Source organism: Hemicordylus capensis, chromosome 2, assembly GCF_027244095.1.
Source record: "Hemicordylus capensis ecotype Gifberg chromosome 2, rHemCap1.1.pri, whole genome shotgun sequence".
Lineage (NCBI taxonomy): Eukaryota > Metazoa > Chordata > Lepidosauria > Squamata > Cordylidae > Hemicordylus > Hemicordylus capensis.
The window spans coordinates 324,423,008-324,441,409 of NC_069658.1; the positions used below are offsets into that span (position 1 = coordinate 324,423,008).

General features: G+C 44.6%; 1 protein-coding gene across 2 annotated transcripts; it reads left to right on the forward strand.

The window, feature by feature from the left end:
• The first annotated feature begins 2,396 nt into the window (after nt 1-2,396).
• On the forward strand, nt 2,397-17,264 carry C2H3orf18 (chromosome 2 C3orf18 homolog). 2 transcript variants are annotated; one of them, XM_053302984.1, is made up of 5 exons: nt 2,397-3,219; nt 8,198-8,608; nt 10,915-10,940; nt 11,208-11,337; nt 13,262-17,264. In XM_053302984.1, exons 2-5 carry the CDS (start codon nt 8,375-8,377, stop codon nt 13,331-13,333), a joined length of 462 nt encoding a protein of 153 aa, XP_053158959.1. In that variant the 5' UTR covers nt 2,397-3,219; nt 8,198-8,374; the 3' UTR covers nt 13,334-17,264. The 2 variants fall into 2 exon arrangements, with proteins under 2 accessions (XP_053158959.1, XP_053158960.1); XM_053302985.1 differs by having other exon boundaries at nt 2,397-2,828.
• The last annotated feature ends 1,138 nt before the right edge of the window (nt 17,265-18,402 follow it).

Sequence of the window (18,402 nt, forward strand, 5' to 3'; positions counted from 1 at the left end):
TTTGCCCAGTTAGCAGGGATAATAGACTAACGATAATTAGACTAATGATAATAAGCTTGTGCAGACTGAGTGTCTGTCCTCAATGTCAATTCAGTTAGGATATTAGACAGTGACAGATGTCCTATAGTAGCAGAGCATCCTACCCAATTCTAGTGAGGATGCTAACTGTAATCTGTAATAAAATAAAATAAACAAAAAATAAACGCATCAAGTAATGTGATGTCATTAGAACAGTCAAGATTGCTATCACTTGAAAACACAAGTCCTATTCGGATATTATGCCATGTGTGTACACTTGTCTGTACAAACAACATATACATGTTTGTGTGAATGTCTGTACAAGCATTCATTTTAAAAATGAACCTGGGTAGAGATACAGGGCAGGGGTGTAGTTATAAACTCAGAAGAGCAGGCACTCTTCAGATAAGTACCAGCACTCCATCCCTGTGCATCCTCCTCCACTACACCGTTGATACAGGGTACAGTTGTGTATTGTATGTGTCAGAGGGGCATAGCAAAGTTGGATTGGGCCCCGAGACAAAAAATGAAGATGGGCCCTTGCCCTCCCATCTCTCTATCTTCTTCTTATCTTCAGAGAGGCAGGAGTGAAGAGCAACTTGTTACTCAGCTGGTAAGGCCCAGGATATTCCCCTATTCAATTATGCCTCTCATGTATGGTGAACATATATGAATAATTGTACATGTATACAGATTTATACAGGCATACACAGTATACAGACTGGGAATGCATTGAACAGAAGGTGTTACAAATGAGCCTGCTTTCAACACATTTAAAAATACACAATCAAAATGTGCTTAGAAGTATGGTAAGAGGTTGCTACATTTATTTGACACAGGAATGTTCCAGTTTTTTAAACATGGGAAGCATCTCTCAGTGCATATCTAAGAGCACATACAGTATAAAATAGTCTGGAATTATGTATTATTCTGCAGTAGTGACCACACTCTGGCTCTTAATAGATGCAAACATGAATGCAGGATTATCATCATCATTCATTAAAATATATTTAAATATTACTTTGAGGGAAAATACACCATTGAATTATTTTGAACCATCCCATCCTTATGTTTGCTCAAAGGAGTAGTGAAAGCCAGCCTAGAGATGAATAATTCCTCACAAAATGGTCTTGATTATGCACTATATGCATCACGAGTCAAAGAACAGGTTCAGGCTGGATGCTTTGCAGACTAGTGACCACTACAGCTACTGTGAGGTTTTTAAAACAATTACATGTGATGCTTCATTAAGCAGCAAATACATGAACTGGGACATGACACCTCTGAGCATGTGTAGAATGCCAGCCTCTACAAGGCACAAAGTTTTTAAAGCTTAATTTCCAAAGGGAAGAAGGCTTATGAAATAACAATGATGAAGCCTTGTTCAACCATGTTGAAGGTGGCTTATGAAATCACCTCCCTCTAATAACTTGTGTGTGCAATCCAATACAAACCAAATTCACAGCACATGGTGCCAGGAGGTGGGGGGAGCTTCCTAGGGGATCCTGATAGGGATTTTTAAAAAACAAACAAACACCAATATACCATGTTGGTTCAAGATGGCAGCCAAAGTATAGGCAAGTATAGCCAGTGTGGTGTATTATTATATTATTATTATTTTTACATTTATATCCCACTCTTCCTCCAAGGAGCCCAGAGCGGTGTACTACATACTTCAGTTTCTCCTCACAACAACCCTTGAAGTAGGTTGGACTGAGAGAGAAGTGACTGGCCCAGAGTCACCCAGCTAGTATCATGGCTGAATGGGGATTTGAACTCGGGTCTCCCCAGTCCTAGTCCAGCACTCTAACCTCTAAGATCAGGGATACCCAAGTTCAAATCCCAATTCAGCCATGAAACTCACTGGGTGACTCTGGGCCAGTCACTAACCTCTCAGCCTAACTTACCTTACAGGGTTGTTGTAATGATAACCATAGCCATATACACTGCTCTAGGTTCCTTGGAGGAAGAGCAGGATATAAATGCAATAAACAAACAAACACCCAAGCTGACAGTTTTAATACAAAACAAATGCATAGCATATGGGAAGGGGACTTAGGTAAGAGTTACCATGTTAAGAGATAATGCATTTGCTGCATCACATGCCACGTTTGATAACGCTTCACAGTAGCCGTGGTGGTCACTAGTCTGTTAAGAAAAGAAGACTCCATTCGTTCTTTTTTACAACTGGTTGTTTAAAATAGAAAGTAGAGAAATGACTACGAAAACGCTACACATTGAACATTATTCGTTTTAACTATATAGCCTTCCTTTTCAGCAACGAACTGTTCTCGACGATGAACTTCTGGCTGGACCAGGGGCTAGTAGAGTCAGTTGACAAACTTACACGCGAGCCACTTTGCAAGAAAAAGAAAATTCTTGCACCACACGGTGGATCGGCTGTAGCAAGGGCTGAGCAAGAAAAGAATACTGTTCTGTGAAGGAGAGGTCCCCAAGGTTATCCAAGGGCTCAAGTTCCTGTCCTTTCATCCGGCCGGACAGTCACGCGGGCTTTCTCGACCGACAGCAACACCCATTCGAATCCCATCTTAAATACCCGAGCTCGCCTCGCAGTCCATCTTTTTGCTTGCTGCAACGGTCCCTCCTCCTGAGTGACTCCTCAACCGGCCAATCTTAAGCCAGAGCGCTGTCCCCGACTAGCCAACCACAGTTAGAGAGGAGATCAAAGCAGAACATCAGAGAGCCGACACGGGGTGGGGGGAGAGAGAGGGCTGCTGCTCCCTAGCATCTCGGAAAACACAATGGCAAGTAAGACCATGACAGCTGCAGCTCCTGCCTCTCCGGAGCAGGTAATCTGAATAGGAGCACAGCCCCAAAGATCCGAGGCAGCCCTGCTTCTAGCAAACCAAAGCGATTGCTGAGGCCCCTATGGGCGGCCATTGAAGCCGGCTTTTCTGTAGAGGAGAGGGGGCCCAGAGTCTTTCCATCCATCTCCAGCACACGCACCCACGACCCACCCCCTGGCACTAGTGTCACTCTCCCAACTTAGAGCCACGGGAAGGCGAGGGCCCGGCAGGATCTTCTGCGTCGCAAACGAAAACGAGTGGCTAACTTCGGTGCTTAGGGGGGAGGGGGAATTGCCCCCTCCAGCGATTTTGGCCTGGGGCTGCTTTCCCAGTCCGAGGCGGACGTCTGGAACTAGCAGGGGACTCGGCTCCTCCTCGTCTGGGAATAATCTCCGTAAGTGCTGATGTCATGGATTTGTTTAGGCTGTTAACGGGGCCGGGCACACACTGCAAGGAGGTGGAGATGCAGGAGGGGGGTCGGCATTAATCTCTAGAGCAGGCCACAGAGGGCGACGGAGGAGGGCAGGAGCGTCGGCTGCCCCCGCAAAAAACCTGCTGCATCCTATTTGCTTGCTGCGTCCTGCTCTCTTGAAAACCTTCATTTTCCACATCCTTCTCTGGAGGGCTTCTTTCCTTCCTATCTCCCTGCCTGCAGTTTCCAGTACTTGGGAAATGAGCTGGGAGGAGGAGCTGGACTTAGTTCAGAACAGTGACTCCTGATGCACGTCTTCACACATACAATAGGAAAATCTCTGTCCAGACTTCCTCTTCTGCTGGGGGCACATGCAATTGGTGCAAAGCCAAGGTCCTTGCAAAGGTTGCAAAAAAAGGGGCAAAGGGTCTAGATGTTCTACTGGATCTTTGGAGGGGAGTCAAGATGGTCCTCTGCAGAGGACAGAGAAAAACATAAGCTAGTTAGAAGTGTAAGGACTGCAAATTCTGTTGCATGTTTGAGTCACACAATTCTGTGAGAGGAGGATCCCAGCTCACTGTGACTGCAAAAGGGAATTGGTGCTGGAGAAAAGGGTTTGTGTGAATCTAGACAGACAACAGATGTTGGCGGATAGTGCATCTATATAAGAAGACATCCCAGTGTCTTCCCTTGCCTATAGCTTCTGCCATTCACACGAGCACATTCCTCTGCTGGGATAGAGTGTTGGCTGAGGATCCCCCTGAGTTGAATGCAGAAGCATGACACATGGGGTTCAGTGTTTATCAGTGCAACGTGATGGGCAGATCATTCTCACCACATATCTGCACTTACTGATGAGTTCTGTGACGTGACTGTGACAACTCAGGGAAGGGATGTAGTCATTTGCTGAAAATTCCTTGAAGGTGTAAACTCAGTTGACAACTCCGCTGCAGCAATGTAAGGCAAACATAGTGGGAGGTTTTATTACTACAAGGATGAAGCCAAGTTAAGGCTGCACTCCTAAAGAGTAAGTCCCATTGAGCACAGGTGGACTTACTTCCAAGTAAATGTGCATTGCATCACACAGCAAGGATCCAGGTATAATAATTATATGTCTCTGTGTTGCATGTACATTTAGATTTTTTTGTGTACAATTCCATCAACCCATCTTCAAAAGAATGTAGTGCAACTGGGGAAGGTACAAAAATGGGAAATGAAAATGTTCTAGGGGAAGGAAAGCTTTCTTTATGAAGGAAGGCTTAACCAATAGAAACTTTCAGCACATACCTGCCAACATGTCCCTATTTCTCCATTCAGGTGAATGGGAAAATAGAGACATTTTGGCAGGTATGTTAGCATAGGAAAGCAAAGGGAGCTCAGTTGTGAATGGTATGGAGAGATTGATCAGAGGAAAATATTAATTCAGTCTCAAAATGAAAGCACTTATTGTCATCCAGTGAAATTTGCAGGCAGCAAAAGGAAATGTTTCTTAGTACAATGCATGTGCATCAGTTTCTGGAACTCACTACAGGGTGTTGTGGTGGTAATTAATATAAATACCTTCAAAATGTTTGAATTAATACTCTGAGAGCAGATTTGTCAGTGGTTACTAAGTGTGATAACCAAAAGGGCAGAATCCATTATCAGAGACAGTGTTCTTTAGAGTACCAGATGTTGAAGTTTAACAATGAGAGGTCTGTACTGACACCCTTGCCTTGCTTGTAGCCTCTCTAAGGTACTTATCTAGCAATCGGAGACAGAAGTCAGAACCAGACATACCATTGGCCCGACCCCTTGCGGCAATTGTTATGTTCTTATGGCAGGTATTTTAATTGACTAAAAGTCTTTTTGAACTGGTTATATTTTGGGTTGCTATTATCTTGTTGTGTTGCAGCCTAATTCACTGATGTTCTTGGATGTCTGGTTCTCTTTGGCCTCCGGACTCTAACGATAGAAATTTCCAAGGCAATCACTGAGCAATTACATAGACAATTTATGTATTTGCACTTCTTTTGTACCTCTTGATGTGAATACACTAGCCTTACTCACACATTATATGCGCATACAATTTATGTGCAGTGTATGCACATACAGTTATTCACACTTTATGTTCAGCACATATTATCTGTACCCTGCATTTGAAGGGGTCACTTTTTGAATCAGAGCAGGGTCACTTTTAAAATGAATGCATGTACAATCATTCACACAAAACCATGTACATGTACGCAGCCACATGTACACACATACAACACAATGTCTGAATAAGACTACTGTATCCAGCTTTAATAATAATAATAATAATAATAATAATAATAATAATAATAATAATAAAATCAATTTCTATACCGCCCTTCCAAAAATGGCTCAGGGCGGTTTTAATGAAATTAAATGAAATCGGTTAATGAAATCTGGTTGCTTCTGATGCTTGGCATGCACACGCATGCTGGGTACTTCCGGTCACTTCTGGTCTGAGGAGGCAATGGGGTAGCAGGGAGGTACGCTTCTGCCCCGCTGGACCATTTTAAAAGAGAGCACTAACAGGGGAAACACATGGAGGGGGTGGGGGGTGGGTTAAGTTCACCCTTCCCAGCCCTTAAAGTTATCCCCCTCCACCTTCGAACTGGCAGGCTCCAGTTCAGTGCACAGCACTACATCTTGGTAGGGAGTGTCGCCTAACTGCTTAAGCAATTTCATGATGCTCCATTACTTTACAACACTATGTTAGGAGGCAGCACTAGAAGATGGTGCTGATATTCCTGTATTGCTGAGGCTGCTTAGGGAAACTCTCTGCTTTGCACAGAGGGCAAACTTTGCCCAAGTTTGTTGCCCCCTGCCCCCAACTGGTAAAGGCAAGTGACTGTATAACCCACAAAAAAGGGCCGTGAAGAAAGGGTGGGTATTGGATCAGTCCCAGGTCAAACCTTTGTTTTATGAAGTGGCTGTTTTCACAAAGCACTGGTGTAAGTGTGCCGCCAGGAGTCCAGAGCAATGAAAACCCAAGGATTGTAAGTTGCCCAGAACCTTCCCCAGCAGCCAGGGCAGCAGACTCAGAACCTGCTCCTATGTATGCAGAGTCACACATGCATAAGTGGCTTCATTTTAATGAGTTTAGGCATGAGATTGGGATTCAAATGTAGCCAGAGCAGAAGAGCAGGCTTATTGGGTACTCCTGGCACTACTGACCAGACACACAGAGTAACAAGCAGGGATACAGGTAAAGTAAAGGCAAGGTGTGCCATCATGTCAATTTCAACACCTGGCACCCACAGAGCCCTGTGGTTTTCTTTGGTAGGACACAGGAGGCCTCTTCCTGCGGAGTATGAGATGATGCCTTTCAGCATCTTCCTATATTGCTGCTTCCTGCTAGAGTAGCAGTGGGGATTTGAACCAGCAGCCTTCTGCTTGTTAGTCAAGCATTTCCCCACTGAGCCACTTAAGGTGACCTAGGGACAGAGGGACAGAACTAAAATGTTCTCAGCAATCTTAAGGATTAATTCATAGTTTCTCATTTCCTCCCCCTTTTCTCTCTGCACCCATAGTGCTTTCTTTATTATTTCCCTGGACCATCACATGTCTCTTTGCACCCCAATCTTTGTTAGCCCCTCTTTCTTTCTCACTTCATATCCCTCTCTGCATCCCCATTTCACAGCAACCTCTATCCCCGCATCCCTACCCCACAGGTCTCTTTGCACCCCACAGTCACCTCTTTCTCTCTCTACCCCACAGTGCTCTCTTTACCACCACAGGCCTCACCCTACCCTCAGACCCTTTAAAGCATCTCTCTTCAGCCCCAACCATCAGCATCCATTTTTGCTTCCCCACCCCACCAGTTTCTTCTCCGCTCCACACTTGATCTGTTTTATGTCCCTTCCTCGCCTCTATCTCTCCTCTTTCCAGAGGGAAAGCGGGCTTGAAGGATGCATAGTACCCCTTCTTTCAGAATCAAAGGGGTAGTCATCCTCACAGCTAAAACACTTGTGGGCGGGAAGGGGGAACTGGATTCAGAGAATACACTTAGCCCTAAACCAGGCCTGCACAACATCAGGCCCGGGAGCCAGAGCCAGCCTGCAGGGACTTTTTTGCTGGCCCCAGGGGTGGACCAAAGTATTGTGGTGCCTGAGGTGAGCTGCAAAATGCCCCATTGCCCCATGGACTTGGTGGGGGTGAGCCCCCTTTCAAAATTGACTTTGCAAGCATTGAAAGTGCAGGGGGACAGGGAATAGGAAAGGTTGCTAGAAGCCTCCTCTTACCTTCTCATGCCGTGGGTAACTAATAATTGCTTTCCTTAATATTTTTAATGATTAATTTTAATGTAATGGCTAACGTGCTGAAAATTTACCTCGGCCCTGCATACCCAAGACATGGTTGGTTCTGGCCCACCAGAGTATTTGACTTGTGCACCCCTGCCGTAAGCCAACCCTAACTGTAACTGCTGTTTGATGATGGAACCGTCTGCCTTCGGTGGTGGTGAGCTCGCCTTTGCTGCAGGTTTAGGCTGTGGCAATTTCCGGCACTGAGCAGCAGGTTGGACCACAAGACCTTTAAGGACCCTCCCAACTCTAATGCCCTAGAAAGGAAGAAGGCCAGGACTTCACCAAGGAACAAATATTTTCAAAACAAGAACATCTCTGTGAAATCTGACTTCAGTGAAATACACTAGTTGAGGCTGGGTTGTTAAATTCACATTCAGAGTCTTCAGTCTTGATGGTATCTGTGTCCTAATCTGCACACCAATACAACAGTCATCAGCTGGTCCAGCAAAACAGGATGAAAAGGCTATTGAGACTGAGTACCGTGTAGTGGTTATGAGCTGTGTGAACTCCCTGGTTCAAATCTCAGCTCAATCATGAATTGTCCAGGTGGCTTTCTATGTGTGATATGGATATTGGTCTGTGCCTTCCATGGTGGTTTGAAGGATAACTTGGGGGTAATGTAAGATTCTGTCTGTCTTTATTGCTAGGGATTAGCCAATATGATTGCTGGTTAAAAGAACCACTGAAGAAGATGCAAGAAAGTGATTTCCCCAGCAGGCTCCTTCGCTGTAGAGGAAAGGAAATGACTTTGTAGCTGAAAACAAAGATCTTTGTGGATCAAGGCACTATTCCAAGCAGAAGAGGACAAGAAGCTCTGGCCCAAGATGAATTACAGCACATCCACTGTGAACACTTTGTATCACAGCAGTACTGCCACTTCTGAGCCAGACCATGGGACAACTGTAGATGGGGCAGGATCAGAAACTGCTACGATGACCCCTGAAACCAGCAGCTTTAACAGCACCAAAATTCCAGATGTGGCCAGCAACAGTGCTGGCATGGGGACCATGCTGCTCTCCTTTGGCATCATCACTGTGATTGGATTGGCTGTTGCTATGGTAAGATCTAATTCCTACAAGGGGGTGGGACTGCTGCAGAGCTCAGGAGCCACACTTTATTTAAGGCTGAGCCTGTCTTTGGGCAGACCTACATTAGTCAATTTTGATGAACTAGTTGAACTGTCATAGCTTTCCCCAGAGAATCCTGGGAAAGGTTTGGTGAGGGGGCTGAGAATTCTTTATTAGAGATCCTCATGAACACATGAAAGTGCTCTCTGCCAAATTCGGCCATTGGTACACATAGCTCAATATGGGGGCTCTTCTTACGATCACAAAAATCGGGCTAGGAAAATCCTAGCCCGATTTTTGTGATCGTAAGAACCACCGGGCTTGCAGCTGAGCCCAATGGTTCTGGAGCGGCTAACCCGCTCCTGTAGCCCGCCTCTTAGCCTGGGTTTGCAGAGCAAGCGCTCCGCAAACCTGGGCTAACTGCTCATGAGTAGCCGCGCCGTGGCTCTGCGCCGTGGCTACTCGTGAGTAGACCCCCGGCTGGGAGGCTTAAAAGCAGCCTCTTGGCTCGGGGTTCTCCCCAGTATGCCCTGCGCACCCGCGCAGGGCATACTGGGGCTTCCGGGGGCTGCACGGCCACTCATCGTGTGGGTGGCCGATCCGGCGACCCAGGGCTCCCTGCTCGCTTGTGAGCAGGGAGAGCGGGTTTAGCTCGCTCTTCCCACTCACCCGTTAAAACTGGGTCTCCCTGATCGTGAGACCCAGTCCAGTGTCTATGTTTATGTGCCATGGCTCTTCAGGGTTTCAGGAAGGGGTCTTTCCCTGCCCTACCTGGAGATGCCAGGGATTGAACTGGGGACCTTCTTAATGCACAGCAGATGCTCTGCCACTGAACTATGGTTCCTCTGGCTAAAAGGTACAAGCTCCTTTTCTCTAGTTACAAGGGCTCGTCTAGGATCCTTAGCAGCCCCCCCAGAATCACCATTCTCTAGGGAGAGGGAGTTTAAGCAGGAGGTGCAAATATATTCTTTAATCTCATACAGTCATGTTTTCAACTTTGCATCCAGCCTGGTGAATTTAGCATCTATAGCCACATAATAGGCATCTGTGTACCTTATTAAAATCAGATGCATGACAATGTTATGTGATGTGTCCAGAATCAATGCACCCAAGATGCCAAATATATGTGTTTCCCCCCGCATACCAGCTATTTCTTCCAGATGCAGGAGCACACACATCTTGCCTACCCACAAGAGCTACCCCATCCATTTCAATGGAGGCAGCAGAGCCATATGTGCATTTTTTTTGTATGTGCAGCTCTGCTCCCTCCATCGAGATAAGTAGCCTGTGGATGCGAGAGCTCCACGTGCACATCAGCACAGTATAAACAATAGCTGGGTCAAGATACAGCACAAGGCTACTGTGACCTGGATGTGCCTAAATCAATGATTTTCACTATTTTTTGAACAAGAGCCACTTTTGCGAAAAACCCCAAAAACTTAAATGCAAGAGTGACTTCTCACTGCACTGACTTCGGCTTAGTGGTGTGCTTCACCCAAAGCTGGAGGGTGAGGGATGGGTTTTTTAAGAGAAATGGAGCCCTGTCGTGCCCCAGCAGTAGGGCTCTGGGGAAAGCACTGGGAAGGACAACATGGCCCAGCACTCCTTGCACACCTTCCCGGAGGTCTCTGAAACTTGACAAGGCTCCATTTTGAATCCCACCCCCGGCAGTAGGAAAGGCACCACACAGTGGGAACAGTCGCTTCTGCACAGTGTTGTGGGTATTTGGCTCTAGCCAAAGCTTTGCATGGTCCTAATAAACATTTAATCAGGGAGCTGCATTTAGGGTTGATGGGAGCTGCTATTGACTCCTGGGCCTTGCAATGCAGAGTAAAGTCAAGTAAAGTTGTGCCGTCGAGCTGGTGTGAACAGAGCCTTGTGCTGTCTTTGGTAGAATACAGGAGGGGTTTACCATTGCCATCTCCCTATATCGCTGTTGCCCAATATAGGTGTTTCCCATGGTCTGGGAAACATACCAGTGGGGATTTGAACTCGCAACCTCTGGCTTGCCAGTCAAGTCATTTTCCTGCTGCACCATTAGGTGGCTGCAATGCAGAACACTGACCTAAATCTTGCTAAGCAAGTTGTGAAGAAAACTGGGTGCCCGACTGATTTCCCTCGGTGAGCCAGAGCATCCTATATTGATTCACATTTTCCAGATTCCATTGCTTTTCTCAGGAATTGGTGGACAGTTTCTGCAGCTGCTTGTCATTTCAAAGTATATGTTTAAATAATCCTGAGAAGACGGCTCTGTTCTAAGTATGCTCACAACAGCCTTGTTTCTCTTTCTTTTCTAGGTTCTGTATATCAGGAAAAGGAAACGGTAAGTGTTCCCTGCTCTTGGGCAAAGCAGTATTTAGCCCCTGCTAGTTTTTGTACCCAAACTTTCCCCTAAAAGCCTGCACATCTAAGCAGCAGAGATTCTTTTACCAGCTCCAAGTGCAGCGTTGGTAGAGGCAGAAGTGATGCACTTGTAGTCTCTACTCAGTGGGACTTGATTCTAAATGGTTGCTGAGCAGATACTCGAACATTTCTGATCAGTCTGATACTTCACAGTGGTGGAATTTTTCCTGTCCATTTTCCCTGGTAGACTAGAGAAGCTACGACATCAACTCATGCCCATGTACAACTTTGATCCTGCTGAAGAACAGGATGAACTGGAACAAGAACTCTTGGAGCATGGCAGAGATGCTGCTTCTTTGCAGGCCGCCCAGAACAAGGTAATGCTTTTCCTTCCCTGTCTTAGACAGCAAACCATAAAAACTTAAGGGGATCCATATACTGCTTGGCTCTAGGCTAGATCCTCAGGAGGTTAGGAGTCTAACTAATAGGAAAGGAATGTCTATGCTTTCGCCCCTCTTGAAGCCACAGCTGTTCTGCTATTGCCATTTCCTAATGCACATATATGTCTATAAGAGCATTTAAAAAATGAATTTTAGTGTCCAGAAAAATAGATTTATGTGGGCAGTAAGGGATTGGCAGAAATTATTGTAAAGCCTGTAGGAATCAGCAGTGTTTTTTTGTTTGTTTTTAAAGTGATTTCCTAGTAAAGGCTCTTTTTCAAAACACTTACAGCCTGACTCAGTGCATGTTTATGTGGAAGTAAGTCCTACTGAGTAGATGCTACTTGCTTCCAGTAAGTGTGCACAGGATCAGAGCCTCTGATGCTTGTAAATTCATTGTAGTGCGTGGGACCTGACTATGCAAACATAGTTAAGACTGAATTTAAAATATTTTCCATGAGAATATCTCATTTCATACTGCCATAACAGAACCTCTAGAGACTGAAGTGAATGTCACTGCAGTCCTCAAGCCGTTTGTCCTGGAAGGGTTTTATTTCATTCAGTGGAACTGTTCCACTGGCAATTTGGGTAGCCTTGTAATGGTTGCCTGTCTGAAATGTATGAACTGGTCTCCTGCTGAGACAGGCTGTTGATCATGTATCCCAGTATTTTCTACTCTGATTGGCCATGGCTGGCTCTCCAGGGTCTCAGGGAAAGTCCTTTCAAAGCTGTGTGATTGAGCCTGGAATCTCAAAAATAAAGCATGTTTCTACTACTGAGCTGTGGGCCCTCCTTTCATGCCACAATGCAGGACTTTGTATAAAACATTATGATAGGGTAATTTCTATGTATCAAAGTCAAGATTATATTCAGTAGATCCTTTTTTTGGATATAACACTCATAGTTTTATAGTGATAAAAGAGAGGCACTTTGCCACATGCTCAAGTACATCTTTTCATTATTACTCTGCACACTTCAGTCAGATCTTTGGCATTGAAAACAAATTCCAGAATCCCATAAGGGTCCAGTGGGGGGTGGGTATATATGTATGTATATGTGTATATATATATATACATACAATGTCCTTTGTTTTCTCTGTAAATTAACAAAAGTTTGTCTGGAAGCCTAGCCAGCAGGGACAGGAGGAGCAGGTATGTTTCTGTGCAGGTGTTGTGAATGTAGTGCAGCAGCTGTGTATGGTAGACCACTCTCTTGTTCTAGAAACCAGCCTGTAGGAAAGCAATTGTGGTTGCTCTGGGGACATTATAAGGGTTTCTGTGATAACGCAGGCAGCTCACACCAGCAAGGAGCCTGTTCATGTTCATATTGGCAGATAAGAGATACTTTTTACATGGAAAAGAACACACAGGGAAGGGGAGTAAAACCTGCCCACCTATTCTGTCTTAGGCCCTTCTGCTCCGTTGCTTTAAGCACACTTTTTTCATTTAAAGAATAGCTCTCCCCACTGCTTGGAATATGAATAGGGTATAAATGTAATGATTGCAACCCCTGCATCTAACTTTGGGTTCTTCTTTTTATTCCTGATCATTCCCCCATAAACATGTTTGTTTGGATGACCACCGTCTGCTATCCAGGTCATTGGAGAATAAGGAATTAAATTGCTGGTGGACTTTTAGGACTAAATGCATGACCATCCATACATCTGATAGGAATCTGGCTCATTATTATCACAGGCTTGTCACTTCCAGGTTTTCTCTAGATTAACTGTACTGGTGGTGTGTGGTGTGAGCCCCTGACTCATCCTCTTGCAGGCGACAGAGAGGCATATGAGCGCAAAACACATATTCCACACATGCACATATTCCTTGCAAATCTGTCTCTCTTTCTGATTTTATTGTAGACAAACCAAGGGGTGCTCCAGAGACCTAGTCGCCTTGTATTCACAGATGTTGCAAATGCCATCAATGCATGAACAGTGCTTCCTCTACCTGAGACCCAGGAGGACGATGCTGCCGCCGCTACCAACAACAATTCCAGCTGGGGAGAAGGCACCAGGAACCAATGTATTTCAGGAATGAAGACTGTGTTGGTGCATCTGTTGCCATCAAAGTGCCCCATGCTGCTACACTCAGAGTTTGGTTGGTAATATATCATGCTGTGTGTGATAGAAGATGCAAGGTTATTTGTAGATAGATTGGTCAGAACATATATAGTGACAGGCTAGTTGTGGGAACCAGAGCATCAGTTTCCAAAGTCCTCCTCAACTCGGGAGGAAGTATCCTCACTTCAGAGTCCTGCAGGTTAATCCAAGCCACTTCATGCAGTAGAATAATAAGGTGACTCCTGTGGGTGTAACCTTTTGGAACTGGAAGCCTGGGCAGCTGTCTCTTAACATGTTGCCATAAGTATATGATGCTGTCCTAGGGAACATGTGCACCACTTGGTTGTCCTGTCTTGTGTCCCTCATGTGCAGTAGAAGCTGCCCTTAAGCATAATCACAAGGTCTAGGAGTTCCTTTATGACCTTCCATTAGATTTCCCCAGCAGAGGTGTTCTGTTAGCAAGCCTTTGAGAGGCGGTTGGGTAGAGATGGATGCTGTGACTAGCTGTGGTAGTGAAGAGCATGGCTTCTAGAAGCAGGGAGCTCTTGTTTATCAGAAGTGCCATCTCTTCTGAGTAAGAATAGCTCCAGATGGAGGAGAGAATAAGAGCAGCAATATCAACGAATGGATTTTGAGATAATTCATCCCATCCCTGTTCAGCCAATGACAGTGAGACTTGGTGACAGAGCAGTCACTTTTTTCAAGAATATTGTGTGCACATGCATATTCTTGCATATAAACAATCACAACTCAGTTCATCTCCACGCAGAATGGGTAAAAGCCTAAGCCTGATCCTGATCTGCATTTGCCCCTTCTAAAAGAGGTAAGAGAACCTTAAAAGCAAAGAGAAGTACAGGGCAGTTCTATGCTTTAAGTATTGGTTGCATCCTAGGGGTCTAGTACATTTTGTACAAATGAGGCCGCTTTATTTGAATAAATGATGCGAAGTAGGCCAACTTTCATATGCTGCACACTTAATGTTATCCAGTTTTTGGCTTTTGTTTTGTTCCAGTCATTTTGGCATGGGCCTAAGGAAGAAAGGGGTTCAAATTTATAGAGCAGAAAGGGATGCTTGTTCAGAAGCACATGTCAATTTATTGTACATGATGCTTGTTCAGAGGGACATGACCATTTATTGGAAGATCCATCTAAATGTCTTATAGTTTAACAGGAATGTCCTACAAACATTCACATTTTTAATCACACATAAAGACAATGTTTGGTCATTTTAAAGCAATGGCTTAGATATTGCAGAATCTACAGTAGATTCTGCATCGGAAGGAGATGTTTTCACACTCTGTGGTATAACCCCTGGGTTGGGTATTTATGTATTTATAACATTCATGCTCTGCCTTTCCATTTCTGTCCTGAAGGAGGTAAACTGAATCACAGTGACGCAAAGCAATTGCAACAAACCAAAAACAAATTATAGAAAACATAAGGAACTGTCATATGGGAAATGATTCTTGGTGGAAAATTGGAGAGCTGGGCTTGAGCCATCTATCTGCTACTGGCTGCTAGTGCTGCTGTCTTCTTATGCCATCAACACAAAGAGAAACCCAGAACCTCAGACTTAGTTCACCACTGTCACTGTGAAAATCAGCATCCTAGCTTTCCCCTTCCTTCTCCAAGAAGGCTAAGTGCACATTGTTTATCTATTGTATTTTCAGTGAAAAGTATGGGAAAGGGTGCTTTGTTTTTGTTTGTTAATACCCAACAACTGGGGCTTTATTGGCCTCATAGATAGGACTGAATGGATGATATAAGGAAAGTATAAGCAAGCAGATTATATAAGCAAAATTCTGGCAACTGCCAAAAGGATGCATAACTTGCAAGTGTGACAATAGAGCTGTAGTGAGGAGTGGCAGGTTCAAGCAGCGAGAATTAAACAGTCAAGCAATGTGAAGACCCAAGCGAATGTGCAGTGTATGTGCAGACATTTTGTGGGTGCTTTTACACTTTAATATAGGTTGTGTCCAACCCAATACCGTGAGAGGTGGGGGAGGCTCTTATACACAGATGTACTACTCTATACAAAAAAGTGTAGTGTAGTATAGTTGCAGTTTCATGCTGAGATGTACCAGCTGTCTGTCTGGGCTCACTATGTGAGCAAAACTGCTCTGGCTGGCTGATTCTCGCTGCTTGAACTTGCCACCTCTCACTACAACTCTATTGCCATGCTCGCAAGTTATGCTTCCTCTTCTTTTCTCCCCAACTACACCTTAAGAAAAACACCTTTTGCCACCTTTCTGCAAACTTCTCTTGAAATTGAAATGGGATGCTGGTCAGACCTTTAAGAATATCACTCCTGTCCTTCGTATTCTAAATACAGGGCCTACCTGGATAGAATGCTTGGTTTAACATAGTGGTTTTGTGCAAGAGGCAGGCTGTAATTCACATGAGACTGGGTCTCTACAAGATATGCAAGACACTCAGCTGTCACACAGATTGGTTAGTGGTGTGATATATGCGGTACATGCATCTGTATATCAGTGCTATTGATGTGTTGTCACCTAAAGGTTTTTTCAGTGCATGCAGTTTGTCAGTCAGAAATTGGGTCTTTTCTGGAGCTGCAGTACAGTTCAATAGTGGGTGTATTATACAGACAACTGGCTGTGTGAATATACGGTGTCCAACTCCATAAACTAGAACTTAGCCAGTTTAATTCTCCCTGTTCCTATATATCTCCATCTCTTTTAAGGTATATATAATCACAAAGCCCTGTGGAATGAAACTTTTCTCTGTCAATACATCTTTTCCTAAGGGCATTCACACAAACGCCAGTAACTCTATTCCCTTCATTCAGCCTATTTAATACTGTCTCCAAAAACACAAAAGCAAAAAAACACCCTCAGTCGATTCCAAGGGCTCATTTTGATTCTACAATTCTCAGTTGACCTTAAGTTAACTTTTCTTACAACAGCTGATGTTGAAATCTCCAACAATCCAGGCACCATGGTATTAGTGGCATCTCAGGGGAGGCTGCTGATAAGAAGGTGAAGTATATGAAAGATGTAGGTCAGATTCTAGGCAGCTGCCAAACAGCTTGGCTCTGTTGCGCTCAGCATGTGCAATGCAGGACAGCCGATCACAGCAGCCAGCCGTTGGAGTCAAACCACTTCCCGTGTCTTATGTTTTGGGGGCGGGGCGGAGGTTGAGCTTTGGCTGTAGATGGCCCCCAGTAATGCTGAGTTGTTGGAAAGCTCCCCAGGGGGCAGCAGCTGTGCCTGTTTTCCAGAAGCAGTATGCTTTGCAGCGCTGCCACTGTGATGTAGTACTGGGTTTCTTTTTCTCTTCTTTCCCTTTTCAGTGACAGCATTGGTGGTTAAGTATTCTCATCAATGAAGCAAAAAAAAAAAAAAAAAAAAGTCGCTGGAAAACATGATGTTTCCCAAAAGCAACAATGAAGTGCCATTAACTGAAACCCTTGCAATTCTCAGGCACTTGAAAACATAGAGGCCGAGTGCGTACCAGACTGACTGCGTATTTGGTACAAACATGCACTTTGATCATGTGCTATTTCTGAAATATATACTATAATATGACTGGCCCTAGGCAGGAAACGGGGTGTTACAGTTCCCTTCACTCAGCAAGCTCTGCCATGCGTTGGAGGCTCTCTGACAATGTAGTGCTGACGACGACTACTAAAAGAGTGATATGGGTAGTTGCCAAGCTTGTACTTGCAGTATTCTTCTAATGCAATAGCCCTTCTTACATGGTACTTGGAAGTATCTGCATAATGTAAGATAATTATTATGACGTGTCCCTGTATTTGAGATGCTATTAAAGTATTAATGTGAAATCGGATGTGGTATATTTCTTAAACTTGCTTCCCCTTCCTCTTTGAGGTTACTGGTGTATTTACTTGGTAAACAGACATCAGTTTTTGTCTGGTACATATGCTAATCTGTTGTTAAGCCCATCAGTATTAGGTTTGCCAACATTCCACTGCCCGAATAAGGGACACGAGGCAGGGAGTATGTGGAAGTCATTGGGAACCTGAGTGCTGTATGTGTGTTTACTACTTTCACCTTAAACTATGGTGTAAGTTACCACTTAGATTGCTTCTCCTCTGCTTATTGATATAACCATGGTGAGCCAAGCTGGGTGTGATGTGATTTTGTTTTCTAGAAAGAGAAGTGTTGTTAGCCAATAAAAATAGGTTTCACACATAAGAACCATCTAGAAGTCATCGCTTGCCTGATTTTCATGACCCTGATACCTGAATAATGCTAAATTAGCCAGTCATTGATGGCTGTTAATGTTATTGTTAATGGTCCCAATATGGGACTGCTTCCAACCCTTACCCTGCAGCCCACCAGAACCACAGAGTACTCTGGTAGGGAGACAGAAGGGAAAGTAATTGGGGCTCATTCATTAGTGAAAATAATTGGTTTGAGCCAAGCCTTGAGTTCTTCCCATTAGCTGAATAAAAGGGACAAATGGCAACCCATGACAATTTTGGGCTGAAATAAGGGACCTCCCTGCTAGTAAGGGACGGTTGGTAACCCTAATTAGTATAATTATTGTACTTAGCAGAACTTCTCTTGTCCAGTGGAGCAAAATATGTTGTGATCTGTGGTGAACCAACCAGGGGCACATATTGGAAGGTCTCCGGATCTGTCCCTATTACTCTACCATCCACTCACCTTGCCTTTTTGATTTATCAGTTCAGAAAGCAAAGAAGACTCTGTGACCTGCGTAAGGGCAGAACGTGGGATAGAAAGAGAAGGGAAGCCAGACTCTTGGGTTCTGTTTCCCCTTCTATTGCTTCCTACTGTGTAGGACTAATCTTGCTTTTGGTTTAAGTGGGGGCATTGCACATTATTCAGGCCAAACCAGAATGTACGCTCAACAGGAAACCTCACACAATCCTGGCTCCCTGCTGAGTATAGCTGTATGATACATATAACACCCGTGTTGTATTCACATCTTACAGT